Source organism: Equus przewalskii, chromosome 15, assembly GCF_037783145.1.
Source record: "Equus przewalskii isolate Varuska chromosome 15, EquPr2, whole genome shotgun sequence".
In the NCBI taxonomy this organism is placed as follows: domain Eukaryota; kingdom Metazoa; phylum Chordata; class Mammalia; order Perissodactyla; family Equidae; genus Equus; species Equus przewalskii.
The window spans coordinates 28,180,216-28,202,966 of NC_091845.1; the positions used below are offsets into that span (position 1 = coordinate 28,180,216).

Genomic DNA, 22,751 nt, shown 5'->3' on the forward strand with positions numbered 1-22,751 from the left:
TCATTTAGCAACTTATTTAATAAACAGTCCACCTTTCGATATTAGTTTTTAACCCTTCCATGGGATTGGTAGAAAGCAAATTCATGATGTTGAAATAGTAGTAGGTCTCCAAGGGATAAGCTGAGATCTGCCAGTAGATTCTCACATCTTCATTGTCACTGAGGAGGTTCACATGTCATGAACATATTCGACTCCAGAAGTTCCTGCAATAACCTGCATATTCTTTAATATTCAGCTTTACTCAACATGTTTTTTGAAATAGTATGTAAAGAAGTTATCACTGCGCCTCATTTTGAATGTTAGTTTCTGCTTCATTTTGATTTTCAACACCAATAGGATATGGTTCTCTTCCTAAAAGAAACTGTTCCCATTTGGGAATATATTCTTCTACTGATGCCCAGTAAAGAGTCTGGAAAAAAAACAACATCCAAAAGTAAAAAAGCATATCAAGCAATTGAACTTGGCTCTTCATAATAGTCTAAATGTTTATGCACTTAAGTGTGTGTGCATGTACACACACACACACACACATATATGTAGAATGTACTTCCTCTACAGAATATTTTATGTTAATTTTAGAAAAAAAATCTGGCTACTTACTAGTGTTAATTTTCAAATTTCTCAGTAAAACCAGAGCCTGGCAGAATTACAGGTTTTGGAATTTTATTGTGATTTTACACGCCCTCTTGTGGCCAACCTGGTGATTATTACCAGTGGTATCATTTATGGCCACACAATCATTAAATGTTTTTGTTTATTATTCCAAATCCCATACCAAATAGTTACCAACACTAAAATTATTACAAAGAAATGATTAAACAGGAACAACTGCTTTAGAATTAACATAAAAAGATTTGACCTCGGATGGGATCAGGAACTGAAATATAACTAACTAGTGGTTATAATAGGATTCAGATGAATTGACCCCTTAAGTGTATGGGGGAAATCATTAAAAATGCACACCCACTATATCTGTTAGAAGAGCACTTGATATGGCAAATTGTAATTTCTTCCCTAATGTTTTTGTATAATGAGAAAATAATATCAATATCATCTACCCATTTTTAATTCAAATAGCTTGGAAGTTGAGATGCTGTATTACTGGCCTGGCTGTATCAGTCTCTAAGCTACAGAAGCGCAAGCAACATCACCATATCGTGTCTACGAGCTTTGATGGTTTCTGGGGTGACTGCCCTAAGGAGGCCAAAGAAGAGTAACTGCCAAAAGCTCTCTGCCATAGGAGGACATCTTATATAGATCATCACTATTCAATCTCATTTTGGGAAATTCAGCCAAAGAGTTACATAGCATTAAAAACACATAATTATTCACTCTGAGCATTAAAAAGGTGCTGGGGTTCCAGAAGTTGAAAATGGTGAGGAATTCTGTATATCTACACATCTATGCATGTGGTCTGAGAAATAGCCTGACATACTTAAAATAAAGGTCATCCTGCTGTGCAAGACTAGCTAAGAAAAATACCAACCGAGGCCTGTGGTTGGGAGTTTCTCCGCCATTCACGGCTGGATTAACCCCTATTGTGTGGGACCAGTACAGGCCAGAGTAAGGTATTGGAGAATTCAACAAAGAAAAACACATGCCCAAGGCACAACTTTGTACCAGAGTTTTTTCTCCCCTTGATCACTGCCTTTTACTTATTACTCAAGATGACACAGAAAATTGAGGGGCAAATTCTCAGCCTTTGAGTCTATTCACATCTCTGGTTAGGCAGCAAGCAAAACTGTATTTGAAAAAGGTCATTAAAAATATAAATCCAACTATTCTATATGTAGTAAATTCCCTTTCATCACAAATACATTCATATGCCAAATATGGTTTATTTTTGCCAACCATCTTCCCAATCTGTTCTTGAGCTGAGCAAAATAAAACAGACAAAAGCCACACTAGACTGCATGATAATGTGCATTTAAATAGCGTTGGGTGAATTTTTGGTGAAGGGAGTTAACTGCTACTTCTAACATCAGCCAACAGGAAAAGCACTTTGGTCAGGCATGCTGTCATCTTAAGATTTAGTGCATATTGTCTGTTTTGCTTTAACAGGATAGTTGTTTCTAAGTGACGAGGTGAAAGACACAGTATCCTTATAAAATTTTCATTTGATAAGTATCTTGATTTTAAAAAAATTTATCAAATACCTACCACTTACAAAGCATGGTGCTGTGGACATATAAAGATCAATCAGACACACCTTGTTTATTTTAATGGTTAAATAAATCTGGGAAATACACACATACAACCACTAACTTACAAGGCATTACTAGTAGAATAGGGTCTCTTCTTTTAGATTTGTTCCTCAAGAGTCTCACCTCAAGAGAAACTACCTCAGGTGGTGGAGCTGGGTGAATCCGGGTCTGCAGAGACTTTTCTGCTGCTTCTATATCCTGTAGCAGATATCAGCATTTTGAAAACAAAATTCATTTACATACCACACAAATGGCATCTGTAATAGCAGCAGCTATATCCCAAATCTCTCACATCAACTCTTCTCTGGGTACACAGTTTGAACTGATCATTGTTCAATTAACCAGTTTCAAATAGAGAATGCAGGGTTTCTTATTTTAAAATAAGATGGGGTATTTCTAAATTCTGCCTTGTCATTTTAAATAGTTAGTAAATGCCAATGCTTGCAAAAAGAACTTCTTCTAAAACTGCTCAGAGCACTGACTTAGCTCTATAATCATTAAAAACAGCCAGATGGATAAAATAGTCAAATAATCACATACTAAAAACAGTCAGATACTCAGACCACACTGTGCTAACCTTAAAAGAGTTCAAGTCACATACATTTCATTTGTTCAATATTCCATTTTAAATTCTATACATATGCAAATACTCCACATATTTAAAAGAAGGTCAATGAGGTACCTCAGTACTTTGCAACAAGAACCTTTTCACTATACCGTGTAGATTTTTAGTACTAGATTTCTAAGGTAATCTTGATGTAAGTTTTATTGTTAGGTAGTATATCATTCAGCTGATGGCATGCAAGCACTGTGCTTTAATTTGTAGTTTAACTTGTAGATCTGTGTATTCTCCCTTATGATTGTAGAAACACAAGGGTAATTAAACTTAATTCATACCCTGGTAAAGATTTTACCTTGATACATGCATAAGGTACATGCACGGAAATGTAGGACTTGCCAAGTTGTTACTGGAACATTTGAGCCCTCTTTAATAAAAGCTCCCCAAATCAGCACCTATGTTGTCTTGTGCTTGCTTATGTTTGGCAAGTTCACAAAGGCCTTGGATGAAGGCCATGTAAATTTTGCCTTTCCTTTGAGCTTAGTGAGTTGATAGAAAAGAGAAAGTTCTCTGAGCCATGTACAAGCATTGGAGCAATCTTAAGCACAGGGCTGTTGGACAGACGGAGAGAGATGGAAAAGGGCGTGGGAGTGGGGTGTGAAGAAGCCAATGCTGAACAGGAGAAAAGAGATAGCAGATGGTAGCGGCGGGAGCAAGGAATGGGTGTGAAATGTAAAAGGGAAAAACAGGAAATTCCCTAAAGGGACTCCCCAAAGTTGCACAACCATTAAAGCACCTGCTGTCTAGAGGAAGGTGATTTGAAGGGGAAAAACATCAATTTAGGGATAAAAAGTCCATCTCTTAGCACGTCTATCCCATATGAGAAGCATACGGCTAAAAAGCATGCTAAAGAGCTTTTGATGCCGATGCTACAACGCATAGAGAAGACTAACTTTCCTGTGATGACACTGAGATTTTACAAGGTCCTGGAAAAATTATTTTTCATTTTTATAAATCAAGAAAACAGAATAAAATCACAACCCCAATTATACCATTATTCTAAGAACAGTTTTAAAGTTATCATTAATGGTAGATCTAGGTGCCACTAGCATCTGTAGACAAAATTATAAACATTTTCTTCAAGACCAGAAAATAAAGATACTGAATCTCTCTTGTAGAAGAACAGATGTGCAAACAAATGAGCAGATATGAGTAGGGATCTGTGGCCTGGTAAGGCAGGCTTATGGTTAGTAACTTGACTGTCATCTCTGCAGCATTTCACCAAGGGATTATCACCCCACCAGAGAACTTCTTCCTTAAGTGAGATTTCACTTTCTTAGATGTTTTGCTTACCTCTCTGACTCCTACTTCTCTTTCTCCTTCACTGGCTCCTTTTTCTCTCCTTAATCCTAAGTGTGGGCTTTCTTAAGATTGGTGACATCTGTCCTCATTTTTTTACTTCTTCTCCCTCCAAGATTGTCTCTTATCTAGCTCCAACTATTAATGTAGAGGGATGGATAACTTTTCTTCCTAGCCTTTATTTCTCAGTCTAATAAAACTAAACTCATCTTCTTCCTTCTGAATGTATAACAGTGGGAATTCTGCTCACCCACATACTTAAGCTGTATCCTCTATCTTCAATTCTTCTTATTCCCTGCCATTTAAAAATTCAAATCTCCATAGATTGTTACTTCAGGATGTCTCTAGCCTTTCCATGTCATTCCCAATGCTGTGGGCTTATTATTACACTTATTCATTCAACAAATACTTACTGAATACTTACTGGGGCTCCTGCCTAAACTATATCTCATTTTACTTCAATCCATATCTGACATGGAATTGATTCATTTTGCTTACAAAGACTACTTTAAATATGTCCTTACCTAGATTTAAAAAAATAATTGACACCTACTACACAGAGGATGAAGTATGAATTCCTTAGGCTGACTGAAAAAATCTCTGTAATTTGACCCCAGCCTTCTACAGCAAGCTATATCCTAATACTTCCATATAAAAACCTTCTCTTTGACTACATGCTTCCAGAAGGTAAAGACTATGTCCCAGACAACCTTTAAGCATCCAAGAATCTAACAAAGTACAGGGTATGTACTAAATACTTAAATATTCATTAAATGAGTAAATTCTTTAAATAGGTGTCAAAGTTTCCTGAGTATAAACCAAAAACTTAAAAAGAAAAAGGACTCAAAGAGGTAGGGAGAGAAAAAAGCAAAAGAGGAAAGGAAGAGAGGCTAGATGTGCCTGACTATACCTTGTTATCTTTTTTTACAGATTTGCCACTAAACCATTTAAGATTTCTTGTGGTTAGAGAACAAATGAACAAGCAACCCTAAAAATTGAAAACAAAACGAAACAAATCTAACTGCTATCTAGTTGGTGGCATAACCACATGGAGAAGAAGTACATCAAGTGTCTTAGAACACAGTATTTTGACTGGCATTATCCCTAGTGGGATATACACTAAGGACACAAAGAACTGTAAAACGTATCTTACTGAAAACCATTCTCAGTAACCATATTGTTGGTGGTAGTGCCGTCTGTATTACCAGATAAGGAAATAAGAAGTTATCTTGCTATTGGAAAATTTTTTGGGAACTGAGATTTTAGTTTGAGAAAAAGAAGTTAGAGGTAAAAGATCGATGATTCTAAAAGTCTTACAATTTTGTAATTGAACTGGAATTACTGATATGAACTCTTGGTGCATTTTATCTTTACAAAAGAAAGTTGCAATAAACACCCTAGTGTCCCGATTGAGGCCTCTAAACATATTTCCTGCCAACAGGATCCAAGGCTCCTTAGGGCAATGGGCAATTCCAGGTCTGGGCAGCAAATGCACATGATGAGCCTGGAAGATTTCATCATACCAGAAAGAAAGGAAACTATCAAAGGCTGTTAAGATCAGGCAGAGACATTCGGGAGCTAACTTGAAGAGGCTCCCACTTGGTAAAAAGTGACAATTTGGGCATCAATAGGAATAAAAATGGAAATGGATTGAAATATTTCAAATCCCAGATACATTTAAAAAAAAAAAACCACCATCAACATCTAATTTTGGAGGATACGACAGAACCTACTTTTATTGTTTTGAAAATTAAATACAGAGAAAGAATCAAGCACTCATCATACTTTTTCCTATATGAAATGTACTTCACTGTAACCAAATAAGTGACGAGAGGAAGCTTCTCTTTATATAAATAACCAGCAATTGAATGCGAAGGAATAAAAGAATTTAAGTATCACTTTTTGCAACCCGTAATGAATATACCTAAGCAGTGATCATCAATGACTGCTAACATACCAAAAAGAGACAATCAGCCATTATGAAAGTGTTCATCCCCAAAACATTGAACCTGAATCTGATCAGGCCTCTAGACCTGCACTCTTATGCAGTATCCATCAGCCTCATGTGGCTGCTGAGAGCTTGAGATGTGACCAGTCCGAATTAAGATGTGCTGTAAGTGTAAAATACACACTGAATTTTGAAGGCTTAGTAAGAAAAAAGAATATGTTTACCAACTTTTTATAGCAATTACATTTTAAATAATATTTTATATGTTTGAAATCAATTCTAATAACATTTTATTTAATCTGTTTCTTTTGGGTTTATTAAAAGTGGTTACTAGAAAATTTAAAATTACATATGTGAGGGGCCAGCCTAGTGGTGTAGCGGTTAAGTTTGCGCACTCTGCTTTGGTCGCCCAGGGTTCGCAGGTTCGGATCCCAGGCACAGACCCAGGACCGCTTGTCAGGCCATGCTGTAGCAGCATCCCATTTACAAAATAGAGGAAGACTGGCACAGATGTTAGCTCGGTGACAATCTTCCTCAAGCAAAAAGAGGGAGATTGGCAACAGCTCTTAGCTCAGGGCCAATCTTCCTCACACACACAAAATTACATATGTGGCTCACATTATATTTCTGTTGCACAGCATCACTTAGATCTATCCATTTATAGAATTACAGGGAACAGGAAACACACTAAATGATACCTCAGCAACGTAATTAGCAATATCCAGACTGTAGGAAACTCTGTAAGACAAATGACCCAATTCCTTCAACAAATAAAAGGGAAAACATAAAGGGCACGGAGGACCTTTAGAGATTTAGGAGACATATTCATCAATTACAAGGCGGAATTTATTTGGATCTTGATTCAAACAAATGTAAAAACATGTTTATAAGTTAATCAGGGAAATTTTCATCTTGATTGGATATTTGAGGAATTATTAATTTCTTAGGCTGATAATGGTATTGTGATTTTGCTTAAAATAGTCCTTATCTTTTAGTGATAAACACTGAAATATAGAGAGATATAAAACAATGCAATGTCTGAAGATTAGCTTCAAAATAATCTGAGGGGCTGGAGGTGGGGGTGAGGAGTACAGATGAAACAAGATTGGCTGTGTTTTGATAACTACTGAATCTGGGTGATAAGCACGTGGAAGTGCATTCTTCTATTCCCTCTTCTACATGGGTTTGAAATTTTTCTTTACAATTAAAAAACAAGTTTCCACTGTGGATGATGGTGTAAGTGTTACTCTGTGGTAGGATTCAGCAGCCTCTATAGATGAGTTGATGCATGATTAGGAAAGGTAAAACATGAGCACAAAAAATCATGTACTGAGATCTCTTTCTTTCCCCTTCCCTACACATGCCCCTCCCTCCCAACCCAGCAATCTATGTTCCCTATAAACATATATAGTGAACCTAGCTACAGCTGGCTGCATTTAATCTTTTAATTTGCTGGAGGGGCAATTTCTGGGATAGAAAAAAATAAGACACTAAAGCATGAGATATAGAGTCCCTGGTACAAGGCACACTTAGGCATTCATTAAACTTATTCTTCAGGGAATTGGAGAAGTGAGAAAAGTGAGGAGGAAAGAGGTGAGGCGTGGTCCTGTAAGCCACTGGCCATGCTGGGTAGCAGTTTGTGGATGGTCCTGTCTAACTACCAACTGGCCAAGAAGGCTTCCAGGACCTGCCACAATGGAAGCACTCACTGCATCTCTAATCTGCTGTAGCAGCATCCCAGTCTTTCTCACTCTGGAGCGTTCACCCATCTTCCTCATGAGATGATGCTTTTTATGACAAAATCACCTTTTCAGGTTAAACTAAATTTTGTGGGGGGAAAGGTGGGGGAGATGACAGTTTATATAATGGAAGTATTTATAGAAACAAAATCCTCTTTCTCTTCCAAATCCATGCCAATTATGTTTGTTTTTAAAAGGCAGATAAATTTTCATTTTATTAATATCAACAGGAAAAATTACTCAGCCTGTATTTTCGAAGTCCACTATCTTTTCTGATATTTACAGACTAAAGCCTCACGGTGAGTTTTCTTCACTACTTATATCCATTCTTCTACTAGTATGTTTGGATCTTCAAGCAATTAGTCTTTTCCTTATTGCTCCTGTTTTAAAAACATTCTTTGATATTCTTGCTAATTTATTTTTCCAAATGCATTTAGAGAAATTTTGTTGGGTTTCATGCAAATTTTGATGTAATTTCATTAATTCTAAAAATAACTTTGAGACAAGTTATTTTAGAAAAATAATAGTCTCCTGAGTCAGGATGAAGGCATATGTATGTCTCCATTTAAGTTTTCTCTTAAATCTCCTATCATAGTGTAAGAATTGTCCTTATACCAATCATGCATATCCCTTGTTAAGAGCATTCCCAAGTATTTTATAATTTCATTGTTAATGCAAATGTGATGTCTTGTACCTTCCAGCTGTATATATAGGATTGCTATTGATTTTTGTCTGTTTATCTTTTATCCATTAATTTTAATCAACTCATAATATACTAGTTTTAAAACAATTTTGGCTTTTCTAAGTATATAACCATATCATTTTTTTATTGAGTTAATGACAGGTTACAATCTTGTGAAATTTCAGTTGTACATTAATGTTTGTCATTCATGTTGTAGGTGCACCACTTCACCCGTTGTGCCCACCCCCCACCCCACCTTTCCCCTGGTATCCACTAATCTGTTCTCTTAGTCCACATTTTTAAATTCCTCATATGAGTGGAGTCATACACAGAATATAACCATATCATTTAAAAACGCTATTCTTATATCTTCCTTTCCAAAGGTTAAAGCTCATTCCCTTTAGTGTTTATTATATTGGTCAGAACATCTAAATAAGGTCAAGTAACAATGGTGATGGGGTGATCCTTATTTTGTCACTGTCTTTATAGGAATGCTTCTAGGTTTTAAGGGAACCATTTTTCTTTTTGCTGGGAAAGATTCGCCCTGAGCTAACATCCGTTGCCAATCTTCCTCTCTGTTTTTTTCCTCCCCAAAGCCCCAGTACATAGTTGTATAGTCTAGTTGTAAGTCTTTCCACTTCTTCTCTCTGAGCCACCACCACAGCATGGCTACTGACAGATGAGTGGTGTGGTTCCGTGCCTGGGAACAGATCCTGGGCCACTGAAGCGGAGCACACCAAACTTTAACCACTAGGCCATCAGGGCTGGCTCTTAATGGACCCATTTTTAAAGTGCGCTTTGTCCTTAAGTATATATCCTGATGTAACTTAACCTGTTCTTGACAAGGGGTATTAGGAGTAGTTATCTTATGGTTTCCTCATCTCTAAATTATGAGATTAGCCAGATCAGTGGTTTTGATAGTTCTGCCACAGCAGGGCAGGCAAGGAAGGGCTGAACGAGAGGGGCTTTGGGCCAAAGCAGGTCCACTTTTATCTATTTTATAGCTTTGAAAAAAGTTTTTATGCTAAAAAAAAAATTGAAAACCTTTAGATGAGAATCTAATGTAACCTATATGCTTTTTGAAATCTCTTACAACTCAAAATTCTGTAATCACGTCCTATTTATTTTAATTTCACAATAACTTCTATGGTAGAACCATTAAAATTATTTCCAAAGTTTAAAAAAATAATATGAGGGAAAGAAGGATAAAAAATATTGCATACATAATTATTCAAAGTATGTTAAAGAAAACAGAAGAGACTGTATCTCTAACAGCAAGCACTCTATCTGGGATGTAATAGGTGCTCAATAAACGTTTATTAAAAGGCTGAAAGGAAATACACAAAAATACAGATGGGCAGGAAGATATGGAAGGTACACTATTTCATCTTTGCTCTTCCAAGTTTTTTACAGTGAGAATATATTACTTTGATAATCAAGGGAAAAAACCACCACATCAAACTGGTTTCTCATGACTATGAAATTAGGTTCATCATCTTCCTTCTAGATGTGACAATGATTTCTTAGCTATTCTCCTTAAATCCAATCTCTCCATTTTTGAAATCTTTTTGCATCTAAATAGCAAATAAATCTTTCTTAAATACACACTCATATGTTTCTTATATGTCTCTATTTTTCTTTTGCTCAAACACTTTCAGTACTATATTATCGCTACATATCAAGTCTCAATTTCTTTCTTTTTTTTTTTGAGGAAGATTAGCCCTGAGCTAACTGCTGCCGATCCCCATCTTTTTGCTGAGGAAGACTGGCCCTGAACTCACATCCGTGCCCATCTTCCTCTACTTTTATATGTGGGACGCCTACCACAGCATGGCTTGCCAAGCAGTACCATGTCCACACCCAGGATCGGAACCAGCGAACCCCGGGCTGCCGAAGCGGAACGTGTACACGTAACCGCTGTGCCACCAGGCTGGCCCCTCAATTTCTTCATTTTGTTTCACCATTCATACCCAACTTTGTTTCTCGTGACTTTCCAAGCTAGTAAGCTCAAGGTCCCACGAGCATTAATAGGGCCAACCATTCTTCTGATCTCGGCTGTTTTTTAAGAATCCAATGAAATGTCTTGCCTTCTGCCTATTCAAACAAAGCTCCAATTTAGCTTCCTCTTTCAGACCTCTTTGAATATTCTAGCTCTCAAAGATTTTTTACACTTACTCCTATAGTGCTGAGTATTCAATATAATTTAATGTTTGGTCATATAAGGTCTCATATTTTGTGTGTGACAACCTTATGTCATCAACTAAGCTCATTAGCTACTTGATGTAAAGAACTCTGATTCATACTTATCTTGCTGTCCCCACTTTCTGCCTAGAACTAGCTCAACAGTAAGGCCCTCTGGGCACTCATCAAATACTTGCTCATTAAAAGGAAGATGCTTGAAAACCAAATATTACCTGCATTTGCTGCAGGTGAGTAGCAATCAAGCCTTCAAGCCTTCTAATTTAGTTTTTCTGACTTTTCATAGCAAATTCTAGATTATCCTATATATTTCCATTTAAAAATAAATATTGCAAACACCATTGGGCAAGTAAGACATATGGCAATATAGAATGCTTTGGTAGCACTATGGCTGTGACTTAAATTACTGTGGATCAAACTGCCAGAAGCTGAGAAGATAACTGAATTTTCCTCTTCCTTCATCCTCTAGTGAGGATAGAAGATAACTATATTATGCCTATCGATGAAAATATTTAACAATAAAAAACGAAAACACTGCTTTATAACTTAAATAATATAGCCTTACTACCAAATGTTTTAGTCATAGGATCTCTTGGAAGCTTGAATGGAAGCAAACTTTAGGGTTTTAATTATGGATGAAGCCATACAATTCTGGAAGCAAAGTATAGCAAGCAGCCAAAAATGTTACACATATGATTTTACTCCAAATGGGCACATTGGCCAAATGGTGAGGCCCTGCGCAATCGCACACTTTGACCACCTCCTCCATCACCATCGAAAGGGATCTGGAAAATCTGTTATCTTAGATAAGAATTCCGTGTGTTGACTGTGGCTCCAGTAGGGCAAAATCAAATTTTTCTTGTTTTTATGATGTTGAATAGTTTTGAATTGGATCTAAATACATTGTAGTACTCTATGGTGTTTCAGAATGTCCCTACAAATAAAAGAAGCTGGAAAATGGAAAGCTACATCTTGCATTTATTACTTCTTGAACAAAGGTGACCTTAAAATTCCTTCTGTAGTCTTTGATTTTATGGTTGATTAAAAACATTTAGCTTAAGCAAACTGATTTTTTTCATTTTGAAAAATGAGAATCCATGTGCTACTTATCCAACTAACATAGGTTTAAAAAAAATAGATGGTGCTTCATTAATTCCATTTGTTACTCATAACAAAGAAATTATATAAATCAAAACTATGAAATTCCCTTAAAACCTTTCTGCAAAGGTGGGAAAAATATTTATACTCAGGTCATGGAAACTTACCTTTAAAAGACTAAGGTTCCTTTTAAAAGCAGTCTCAGCTGCTTGCATCTGAGATGCCTTTTCCTTGTTTTGGTCTCCAAATTTATTCTCCATTTGTTGAAGTAACATTAACCTTTGTGATACTCTAGACAAAATGAAGATTGTATAAAGTTTTTTTTAAAAGGAAACATTTTATTGCTTGACCAATATAAAAATTCATTTCTTAATTGCACCTCATGTCAAGTTCAACCTATTTTGAAAGCCCATTATTATGTAACTGATAAGACAATGAAAACCTTAGGTAGTTCAATCAGTCTTAAATCTGGGTAAAATTATTTTTATTTTCATTAAGATAAACACCATAAGTACATGCTTTTGCTTTGTTAGCCTCTCTGATCTTTTAAAATTATTTTAGAGTGTGGAAAAGATGTGTTAATTTTTGGTGAAAATGCAAACTGTAATACATATCCCTTTGTACACATACTTATATATACCTCCCCAACACATATATTCATATAACTTGCTATACGAAACCTTCTGCTTAACACTTCAATACCCCTGAATCTCATGTTACACATTTAGAATTGTGCTAAACTTCCATATGTTTGAAGAAGCAATAAAAATATTTTTTTCTTCTTTTCCCAAGGGAAAAACGATGGTTCCATATATGAGTGAGAGGCTGTGTGTATGTATGCATACTCACAACAAGGTAAAACAGTAATTGAAGAAAGATGTAAAAAGTTGTAAGTAAATTATCAAACTACTTTGTTATACATAATATACTTTAAAAGGTTCTCACTGGTCAAATGCTCACTTTACACATTTTTGGTCCTCTTAAATGATTAATAAGAAAATATGTCAGATGATAGAAAATACATAAGCGGTATATATAACAGTCTAACCATTTCCCAAATAGTTGTGAAGATTCTCCAGAAACCATGTTTCATAGGGCTGTTCTTGAGGGCAGAACTCAAACTGAGGTATTTGGACAGTCATTTTTATAAGGAAAATATCTTAGAAGGCCAAGGAAGAGGGCCTGGTAATTAATTAAAGAAAAGCAAAACATGAGAGCCCACAGATAGAGGTGGAGAAGGGTTAATACTAAATATGTGCAGGACTGGCTATATTATTTGCAAGGCCCAGTGCAAAATGAAAATGGGGCTCCTTGTTAAAAAAGTATTAGTAATTTCAAACAGCAACATTAGAGCATTAAACCAAGTGCAGGGCCTGTCACTGCACAGATCCATACTCGTGAAGCCAGCCCTGAGTAAGAGGCTTAGAAAAGTCCATTAAATATCAGTGTGGTGCCCAGAAAGGCTGAGGGTAAGGATGAATTTATCTAGATATTAGCAATAAAAAGTAAAAATATATAGAACATAATTACACCCTTTAATTGTTATTCTTAAGAGACAGTGACATTCCCTAACACCAAATCTCTCAAGTGTCAGAAAATTAAAATGACACTTTCAGATTTTTAAGTTTTGCTGTGCACACATTTCACTAGTAAAGCCAGTACAATTTATACATTTAGATTAACTTAAAAAAAAACTTACATTTCTTCATGTCTTTTAGAAAGGCGAATTTCTTGAGCAAACAAGGAATTCATTTTTAGTCAAAACTGCCTTACAAGCTTTCTGCTAAATAATGAAAACATTTAAAGTTACTTCTACCACATATCCTCAGTTTTGCAACATTTGATCGTTTTAGTACTTCAACCCCTTAGTTCTCACAGAAGAGAAAAATAAAACTTGAGATATAATAATGTATAAAAGAACGCACTTAAAAACCATTTTTATTTATGATGCATAGTTTTTCATATGCTAGATGCATCCAAGAACACCATGAATCAGGTAAACGCGACATATTTCACATTTCCCCCTCTTTTTTCCCACACTCTAACCTTAATCAGAACTCAAAACAAACAAGCAGCTGGTACTAAGACTAGTAAACTTTTTATTGAATCAACAGAAAGAAAAAAAAAATCCACTCTGTAAAATTCATCGCAGGAACACCATCCCTCATGCATGTGCACACACACACAGAAAGGCAAACAAGTATGAGAATCAACTGGAAACTTGTGGTCTTTCCTTTATTGGAAGACTGCCCAGTTCTAGCATCTTTTTTCCAAATAGGAAAGTATTTTTCATGTATAACTGTGGCAAAAAGCACAATTGGTCCCTTCACCTTACCCTGGCTGCTCAAGACTCTCATTTAGGGAGTTAAGGAAAACCCATTTTCGTGGTACATGAGCAAGCTCACCTTGGCTGAAGAGCCTGGACCAATACAGACTGAGATCTAGTGATGTGCTCTGAAGGCTCAGAGCCTGAAGGCAAATCATATGGTTGGGTGCAAAAGCGGAAGATGCCTGCCCTAAGGGAGAAAAAAACAGGAATGAAATTCCTTCCCGGAATGTAGCATTGGCTTTCCTAAATTTTATGAAATTAAACACTGTCTGCTGAGTGTCCAGCGCCGATAGAAAGACTGAGCTCTTCCTTCAGCACACACGTCTGAGCGTAGGGCGCTGAGCCGAGCCAAGGGAAACAGGAAGACCGTCCTGCCCTCATCGGGTTTCCTCCTCAAGGCACCGCAAGCTCGTCTTCAGCACCACGGACAGCAGTCGCTCGCAGGCTCGCCCGCAAGGGTATAGTTACAGATGTTTCCCGCTAAGATCACGGCAGGCCAATCCTCGCTGCCTTCTTCCCAGTTTCAAATGCAGCGTCCCGGAAAGTTAGTCCATGGTAACTTCTTTTCTGTTATGCCCGCCATCAGCACTTCAGACAAACTTCAAGACAAATTCTGCCTTCTGAACCGAAGATCCGCACCGTCTCAAGACTCACCAGTTCTCCAGCCACCCCAACTCCCGCTTACACCCAAAGGACGCATGAACTTCCCTGATCACCCCAGCTCTTCCTCTAACAACATCCTCCCCACCGGCCCTCCGGGTATGTGCGCCGCCCTCCGACAGCCGGGGCACCCTCCCGCCGGCGGCCCATCACCGGGTGGGAAGTTCACTCACCAAGCCGCACTCTGACCTCTTCCGGAAAGGCGCAGGCCACTGTGCGGACGCCGGGTCTCCGCGCAGGCCTGGGCGTGGTCACGCCATTGTTTTTGCGCACGCGCAACGCGAGATGACGTCATCACGTTCTAAAAGGCGGGCCTCTGGCGCGAAAGGTTAGTGAGGTAGCGCTGCTCTGCGGAGAGTGCTTTAAAATGGTGGTTAGCAGCTTTGGGGAAGTTCACGTTTGATGGTCGCACGATTTCAAGGCCTTTTAAAATGGGACCTGAATGTGTTCAGAAGGCTTCAGGGAGTGAAGCTGGTTTCTTAGAAGCTAGAATGTCACAGTAGACTGGGAGCGTGGGGGAAAACTCTTCTAAGTAGTCCAAAGTGTTGCACTGGACCTGACAGAGTTTTGCCCTGGGCGTCCGGTGCTGAGCAGGGGAGCGAACCCCCTGCCCGCTTGTCTCTCCCACCCCCAGGGGGATCATAATGTTGATCGTTGACGCCTTGAGGAGTCTATGTGTCAGTCGCTGTATTTCCGGGGATGGCCTCATTCGTGGACTCCCCCTCGATGCCAGAGGACGTAGGTACCGTTATCCTCATATGACAGACGAGGAAACGAGCTTGGTGGTTTCTTTAGGTCTTAGCTTGAAGCCAGCAGAGCCTTTATGAAATTTCCCGCAGCCCTCGGGACACACACTTGGGAGTAATCTCTTAGTGCTGGGTAGTGCTTTCTTAAACATCCTCCCCCGCCAAATCACTTTGTGAAGTCCGTGGTTCTATCCTTAATTACAGAGGAAGAACTGAGGTTCAGGAGAGCTCAAGCGGTTTTCTTCCTAAAGGTTACTGAGGTGGTCAAGGGCAGAAAGCCAGGACGCAATCCAGGTGTTTTATTTTTTTCCTCCCAGAATCTCTACATAAAATTTAGCTCCTGCTTCGGGACTATGGCACTTCGTGTTTCTTTTGCTTGGAAAGCGCTTTCCCCAGATACTTCCATGGACTCAGTTCCTCATCTTTCAACGCTACTTCCTCAAAGCAGCATTGCTTGAACCTCCAGTGTAAGATCGCAACTCCGCCTCTTCTCTCTCTGTCCTCCTGCTGCTTTATTCTTCTCCACCATGCGGCACCATTCCACATATCATCATTCGTTCATTTATGTATCAGCGCATCCCGTACTAGAATCTGAACATTCTAAGAACAAGCATATTGTCTCTTATTTGCTGCTGTATCTTCAGCCTCTAGAACTGCCTGATGTATAGGTGCTCAGTAAATATTTTTGAATAAATGGGTGCAATAATTCTCCGATTGAGATTCCATCATAATGTAAGGGAGGTCTGTCTTCAGTTGATAGGACCTTTGATTTAGCAATTCCACAGTCTTACTTAGTAAAGATGAAAAATAGACCCTTGAATGGTCCTGTGTTCTTGGACTGAAATAGAGCTTTTGCTCTATGTTACAAGGCATTCTTGTTTATCTTTTATGTGAGTTTACAAATAAGGACTTTTCTTAAGTTGGTAATGGGTTGCGTGAAATAGAGAACTGAGAGGCTGCACATTAAAGCATTTGTATGTTGCTTAAAACAAACTTTTCTCTCCTCCCTGCTTTGTGTAAGTTTGCCTGGTGACACAGGTGGGACAAACCCAGCTCTGTTAACTTTGAACCTGGCTTTTTTAGGTCGTTGTCCACCTTAGCAGTGAACCAAGAAATACCTTGGAAATTTTCTTGCAATTTTTAGGAGAACAGTAATCAGGAATACCCCACAGACACTTAGAGGTCATCTAAATTTATTTTATAGTATCCCGTAAAAGTACTTGCTCTTTACTTAAAGATCTGCATGATAGCTCCTCTCCTCCCGACACAACCCACAGTCGATCCTTTCTGTTGACACACCTGGCTGTGGAGGAAGAATCTCTGGTAATTGCACAGTCTATCTATTAGTATACAACTTCCATATTTATTAGATAAGTTTGGGCAATTTCTGGAGTGAGTATTCATGGTATACCATGCAAATTATTGCAACCTACTGAGTAACACCTGGCCTATAATGGGGCATTCTATAAATGCGTAGTGAAATTAATATTTCCTAAACCTGGCCTTATTCTGTGCACTAGCATGCTAAAATTGTCCCCTTAGGCTGGCCCAGTGGTATAGCGGTTAAATTTGCGCACTCCGCTTCAGTGGCTCAGGGTTCACAGTTTGGATCCCGGGTGGGGAACTACACACGGCTCATCAAGCCATGCTGTGGCAGCATCCCACATACAAAACAGAGGAAGATTGGCACAGACATTAGCTCAGAGAGAATCTTCCTTAAGCAAAAGGAGGGAGATCGGCAACAGATGTTAGCTCAGGGCCAATCTTCCTCACCAAAAATAAAAGTTCCCTCTGCCTCATTATTTAGGAAGCATTGTGTCGTTTAGTCGTAAATTCTCTAAAGGTGTGTTTATTAAACATCTCTAAGATGTAATCTCTGCCCTCAAGGGCCTAGAATCTGGCTGGTCTCTTAAGATATATAAAAAGCAGCACCATGACAGCTGACAACATAAAAATAATTAGTATTTATCGAGTGCTCATTCTGTACTAGGCGCTTTGCATGAATTATTTCGTCTAATCATTATAACAACCCTATGAGCAAGGGTGCTAAACTCTTACTATCCCCATTTTTGTGATTGAAAAAACTGAGGCTTAGAGAAATGACTTGCTTAAGAGCACACTGCTGATAAATGAACTCCAGCTTGTTTGATTTTAGTAGTCCAAGTAATTTTGTATGTTATATTGAGAATGTGTAATAAAAAGTATCATGCAGATTATGAGGGTTCTAGAGAAGAAAGGCAAGAGCATTGTGAGCTGGAATGGTCTAGATGGCATTTTGGAAGATGGAGGTGAAATTTGAAAACTCATTGGGATTTGGAGGTCTGTTTTTGTCATTGGGTGTATCAGGTGGTAGGACAGTGGGGGTGAAGTTTCTAAGTGGAAAAGGCAGCAAGCACAGAAGTGTGTGCAAGAGAATACATCTGGGGTGAGGGCCAGTAGAAAGGAAGCATTGAAATGAAGGTGTTCTCCTTATTTTCCCCAATTTTGAAGATTTCATTTCTGGTGGCAGAGAGTTTGCAAATAGAGTCTTGATAGTAATAAAGAGTACAGGGGCTGGCCTGGTGATGTAGTGCTTAAGTTCAGGCACTCTGCTTCACCGTCCCGGGGTTCACAGGTTCAGATCCTGGGCATAGACCTACACACCGCTCATCAAGCCATGCTGTGGCAGCGTCCCACATACAAAATAGAGAAAGATTGGCACAGATATTAGCTTAGAGACAATCTTCTTCAAGAAAAAGAGGAAGATTGACAACGGATGTTAGCTCAGGGCCAGTCTTCCTTACAAAAAGAGAAGGAGGTATGAGAGAAGGTGAGACTGGTAAGTACAGAATAGAATTGAGGACAGAAAAGGAAGGCTTAAGGATGAAAAAGGAAGAACAAGCTTAAAAGAGTAAGAAATAATTAAAGGAACTGGAGAATCCTTGACTTTTTCAAAGACTCCACGTTACTAACAGTAAGTTCTGTTTTAGTTTATATAGAAGCAATCTTTTTAGACTTCCTTTGGGTTTATTCTTGGTAGACAAATACTAAGAAAATAAAGAACTCATGCTTGAAATAGAGTTAGTTTCTCTTCCTGTTTCAGGAAATCTCAGGTGAAATTTGGTAAAGTGGGTCCAAATGCCTATATTTTTACTTTTCTTCACTTTGAAATAAAATATTAGAGTTTTACCTTTTTCCATAGTTGTAGACTGTTCATTTTACTATGGAAAAAACATTCTATACTCAAAATATATCTGAAATGCTTTAAATTGCTCTTGATGGATTTTGACTAGAGAGAATTTATAACCAGATACCTCTTTAGGATCTTTTGTCAATGAATCAGCTATAAGTCTATGTCCAATCAGATAAAACTCTGCAATAGAGAAATCGTTATCACAGCTGGTGCCTCCATTGTAGACTTTCTTGGCTGAGAGAACAAGGTCGTGCTGATAAAACTATGTTCCATCCTAGAGATTTCCAGTGAGAATTTGCGTATGCCTTTTCCTTCTTGGATGAGCAAATTAAAAACTTCACTAGTTCTAAAATTCACTTGAGAAAACATTGAATTTCAATTCAATCAAATTTGAAGGCACACACAATAATTCTTAGCAAATCATTTGTATGTTGTATACACAGTAAATATATATACTTTTTACTTCCCAAATTTCAGTAACCTAAAGCTCACACATCCTTTTGTCTTAAGCTGACACTCTTCCAGCTGTGTATAATTATTAAAGGCTTTTTTTTTTGGCAATCCTGTCTCCTTGATTTCCCAGTAGATTTCAGCTCACTCGCTAGACTCACTGTAACTCTTTACCTCAGGCTTTTCTTTTCTTAAATTAGGAATTTTCTCTTTCATAGCCTTCCTGCCTGTTTCTTTAGTTTCTCCATGTTTGTTTTCCTTTTTGCTTTTATAATCCTGAAACAACTTTATCATTAGTTCGTTACTGAGCAAACAATTAAGAACCTTCTTAAATGCATACTTGAGCACTTGGTAAACATTGTATTTTTCTCTTAAATATGCCGTTGGTATTGCTTTTCAGTAATGACTTTGTTAAATTGAAAGCTGAGTGATTGTACTGAGGATTTAGTCTTATAAACCTTCCCCTCAAATTTGGATATGAATAACACTTTTAATATAAGAATATTAAACACTTTGATTAGGAGTTGGCCCCGTGGCATAGTGGTTAAGTCCAGCACACTCCGCTTTGGCAGTCTGGGTTCATGGGTTTGCATCTTGGTCACCGACCTACACTCCTTGTCAAGCCATGCTGTGGTGGTGAGCTACATACAAAATAGTGGAAGACTGGCACAGCTGTTAGCTCAGGGTGAATCTTCCTCACCAAAAAAAAAAAAAAAAAACCACCAGCAACAACAAAACTTTGATTAAAGATACACTTGGGATTTGGGTAGTTTTCATAATCATATTTTTCAGAGGTAAAGAAAGAAATAATTCCTGAATAGATTTATATTTGGGTCTGCTTTTCTTGGGTTCTGAAAAAAATACTAATAGGAGGCTATAGAGATAGACTGCAGATTAGTTTGCTTTAAGTTTTTAATGTATTTCCCCAAGTCCAAATGTGTATTAGGTTGCTCACTGGCTTGTTTGTACATTCAAGAATTGTGTTTTAATTAGATTAAATGTGAGTCTCACTTTTTAGTCAACTTCAAATATTTTCAGCAGGTGGGAATGTTAGTAATACTTTGAAAAAACGGATAAAGTTATCCTTTTACAATTTTGTTGTCTGAAGAACATGTTGGCTTATATGCCTAAAATTTTGAACAAGAGTAGTGGAGGAGAAAAGAAATGGATTCATTTTAACTCTAGATGGCAGTTAAACACAACTAACAAAAACCAACTTGTCTGAAATACAGAAATACAAAAATAGTAAAAACACACAAATTCTGTTCTACCAGCCAGTTAATTATATTCTCAAAATGATGTCTTGGATTGATATTACTAAACAAACATGTATAAAATGTAATTACACACAAGTGAAATAAATAGTGTAGGCCTGTAATTGCAAAATTTTTTTCAGCTGGTAGTGTGGCATATACCTGTGCAATGGTTTATATTGCCTATATTTTATTTTGTCATTTTTACTAACATTTAATTCAGTGTATTTTCTTTTTATATACAATTATTTGCCAATATCAATTCTAAGCATATGCCATTGAGAACTCCATTACATATTTAATGTCTTGACATTTTTAGATATAAGCAAAGCCTATTTTCATGAAGAAATGTTTTCCATAAAAGTCCACTCCAAAATCTGGCATAGGTATCCATGCATGTACATTGGAAATCGCTTTTACTTTATTTTTCTGTGCATTTGAAAATATATTTTTACATGTAAGTATTTAATTCACAATGTCAGCTTGTTGCTTTTAGTGGTACTAAAATTATGTTTCTGACATTGTTTACAAGGGAAGGGAGAAGCTTGTTAGATCATAATTTCTTCTAATCTCGTGGTCTCAGCTCTTTGAGTAGATTATCTTTCTGTAGACTTGTAGAGTGCAGTTATCTCTGGTTTATGATTACTGTATGTTGATATGGAATCTAGCAAATAGAAGGAAAAGTAGACCTAATTAGTCTTATCTGATTTGTCAGGTGGCTTAGAAAAGGAAATGATGTGATAGCTTTAAAAAAATTTTTTATTACAAATTTTCTATGAAATAACTAAATCCTTTTGAGAGGACTTATTTGATTGACTTTCATTTCTTGTATTTAGCAATTTATGCCCTGAGTCTATTTCCAAACAGTGGATTATGGCATAGGCAGCAGCAGCAGGTGCCCAGGACACAGGGCCTGCATCTGAGCACCCAGGCCATAGAGATCTAAAACCTTGGGGCCTTGCACTGAGGGAGGCACGGGTGAAGTTGTTGTGCCACTCAGCCGCCAAGTGTGGGGCTTCAGGGCAGCCCACTGGAAGCTAGACCTTGAATACCTCAGATTCTGGAATTAGCATTTGCCTTTTGAGTTGGTAGAATAAATGTTCAATAGACTCTCAAGAAATATGATCACATTTCTTGAGAGTGCCTGTGCCCTTGGAGTTATTTCGTTAGACTCCAAATTCCTAGTAACAAGTGTTGGTTCATGATTGGTTCTTGATAAATGCTTGTTGAATATATTTAAGTTGGAAACAGGGTAAATGCTTTGTTTCTTGTTTTTTTTAAGCAATATAAAAACAGTCCCATGTTACTAAAAAACTAAAGTAAAAGAACTTATCCATTTATTTTAAAAAAGTTTCCGCTAGAATTTTATAATGATTAATGTACTTGCTGCTCATCTCTAACAGATTATTGCCTTGTGTGAACACGTATAAGTTGACAGAGCTTCTGATTTTTCAGGTGAAGACAGAAATTTGGATTTTCACATGAAATCTGATTTTTCAGCATTAGCAACCAATTCAAATAAAAAAATAAAAGCACAAAAATAAAATATACCAGCAGACTGGTGGTGTGCAACCTTCAATGTATACCACTCTCATTTTTTTAGCTCATTATTTGTTTATAACCTATATTATAAAATTGATTGATTTTGATCTTTTAGTTATGGTTTCAGTCCAGTCATACTGCTTTGAAGTTACACTTTGGTTATCTTAAATTAGATTCCGAGGTCTTTCTAAAAGTCTTCAATTTCGTATCCACCATCAGTCTCTTGAGTAATATCTACGGATATCTGCTCCCATCCTTTGCATTTTGATCTTTCCTAATTTCATTCTCAAAGAATAACCTTAAGTTAAATTTTTAGAGTACTTTGCTTATAGGTACCATGTGCCACCTACTTTGGGTTCCAAAATGCAAGTACTACTACAGAAATGTATGATAGCCTCTTCATTAGATTTTTTTTCTTCTCTACAGAGTGATTGTTTCCAAAACATAAATCAGAACTTGTAACTTCCCTTCTCAAACCATGCGGTGGATTTCTCTTGCCCTTAGAGTACAATCTACGCTCCTTCACATGGTCTACAAGCCCTGCTTGATCAGGCACTTCTTCCCCCTGAACTCATCTCTTCCCGGGGTTCCCTCTTGTTGGCTCTGATCTTGCTGCCCCACACCAAGCTCAGGCCCATCTCAAGAACTTTTGCAACTGGCGTTCTCCCTGCCCGGAATGTCTTCCACAGAGCTTTATATGTTCTTCACATGTCACTCCCTGAGAGAGTCCTTTCTTGCCCACTTTCTCAAAAATAATCCTTCACCATCATTTTCTGTCCTCTTACCTTACTTTAATTTCTTATAGTACTGA

At 37.6% G+C, this 22,751-nt stretch overlaps 1 protein-coding gene and 1 long non-coding RNA gene across 6 annotated transcripts in view; one reads left to right on the forward strand and one right to left on the reverse strand.

Moving 5' to 3' along the window:
• CEP15 (centrosomal protein 15) lies at positions 1 to 16,065 on the reverse strand. 5 transcript variants are annotated; one of them, XM_008526049.2, is made up of 6 exons: positions 14,951 to 16,065; positions 14,194 to 14,304; positions 13,488 to 13,571; positions 11,956 to 12,079; positions 2,328 to 2,402; positions 1 to 409 (listed from the first exon to the last, which is right to left on the reverse strand). In XM_008526049.2, exons 3-6 carry the CDS (start codon positions 13,538 to 13,540, stop codon positions 278 to 280), a joined length of 384 nt encoding a protein of 127 aa, XP_008524271.1. In that variant the 5' UTR covers positions 13,541 to 13,571; positions 14,194 to 14,304; positions 14,951 to 16,065; the 3' UTR covers positions 1 to 277. The 5 variants fall into 5 exon arrangements, with proteins under 5 accessions (XP_008524271.1, XP_070433070.1, XP_070433069.1 ...); XM_070576969.1 differs by having other exon boundaries at positions 13,488 to 13,568; positions 14,951 to 15,077; XM_070576968.1 differs by having other exon boundaries at positions 2,270 to 2,402; positions 13,488 to 13,568; positions 14,951 to 15,077.
• LOC139076143 (uncharacterized) overlaps positions 15,079 to 22,751 on the forward strand; it is a 26,578-nt gene continuing 18,905 nt past the window's right edge. The window contains exon 1 of the long non-coding RNA XR_011527436.1: positions 15,079 to 15,105. This is a non-coding gene — a long non-coding RNA (uncharacterized lncRNA). The remainder of the gene's footprint in view (positions 15,106 to 22,751) is intronic.

Coding starts and splice junctions, on each gene's coding strand:
- CEP15 (XM_070576968.1), bottom strand. CDS start 13,540: ATGAATTCCTTGTTTGCTCAAGAAATTCGCCTTTCTAAAAGACATGAA. Junction 12,080..13,487: donor TCTAAAAGACATGAAGAAAT/GTAAGTTTTTTT, acceptor CATTTTGTCTAG/AGTATCACAAAGGTTAATGT. Junction 2,403..11,955: donor GGAACCTTAGTCTTTTAAAG/GTAAGTTTCCAT, acceptor TATCTGCTACAG/GATATAGAAGCAGCAGAAAA.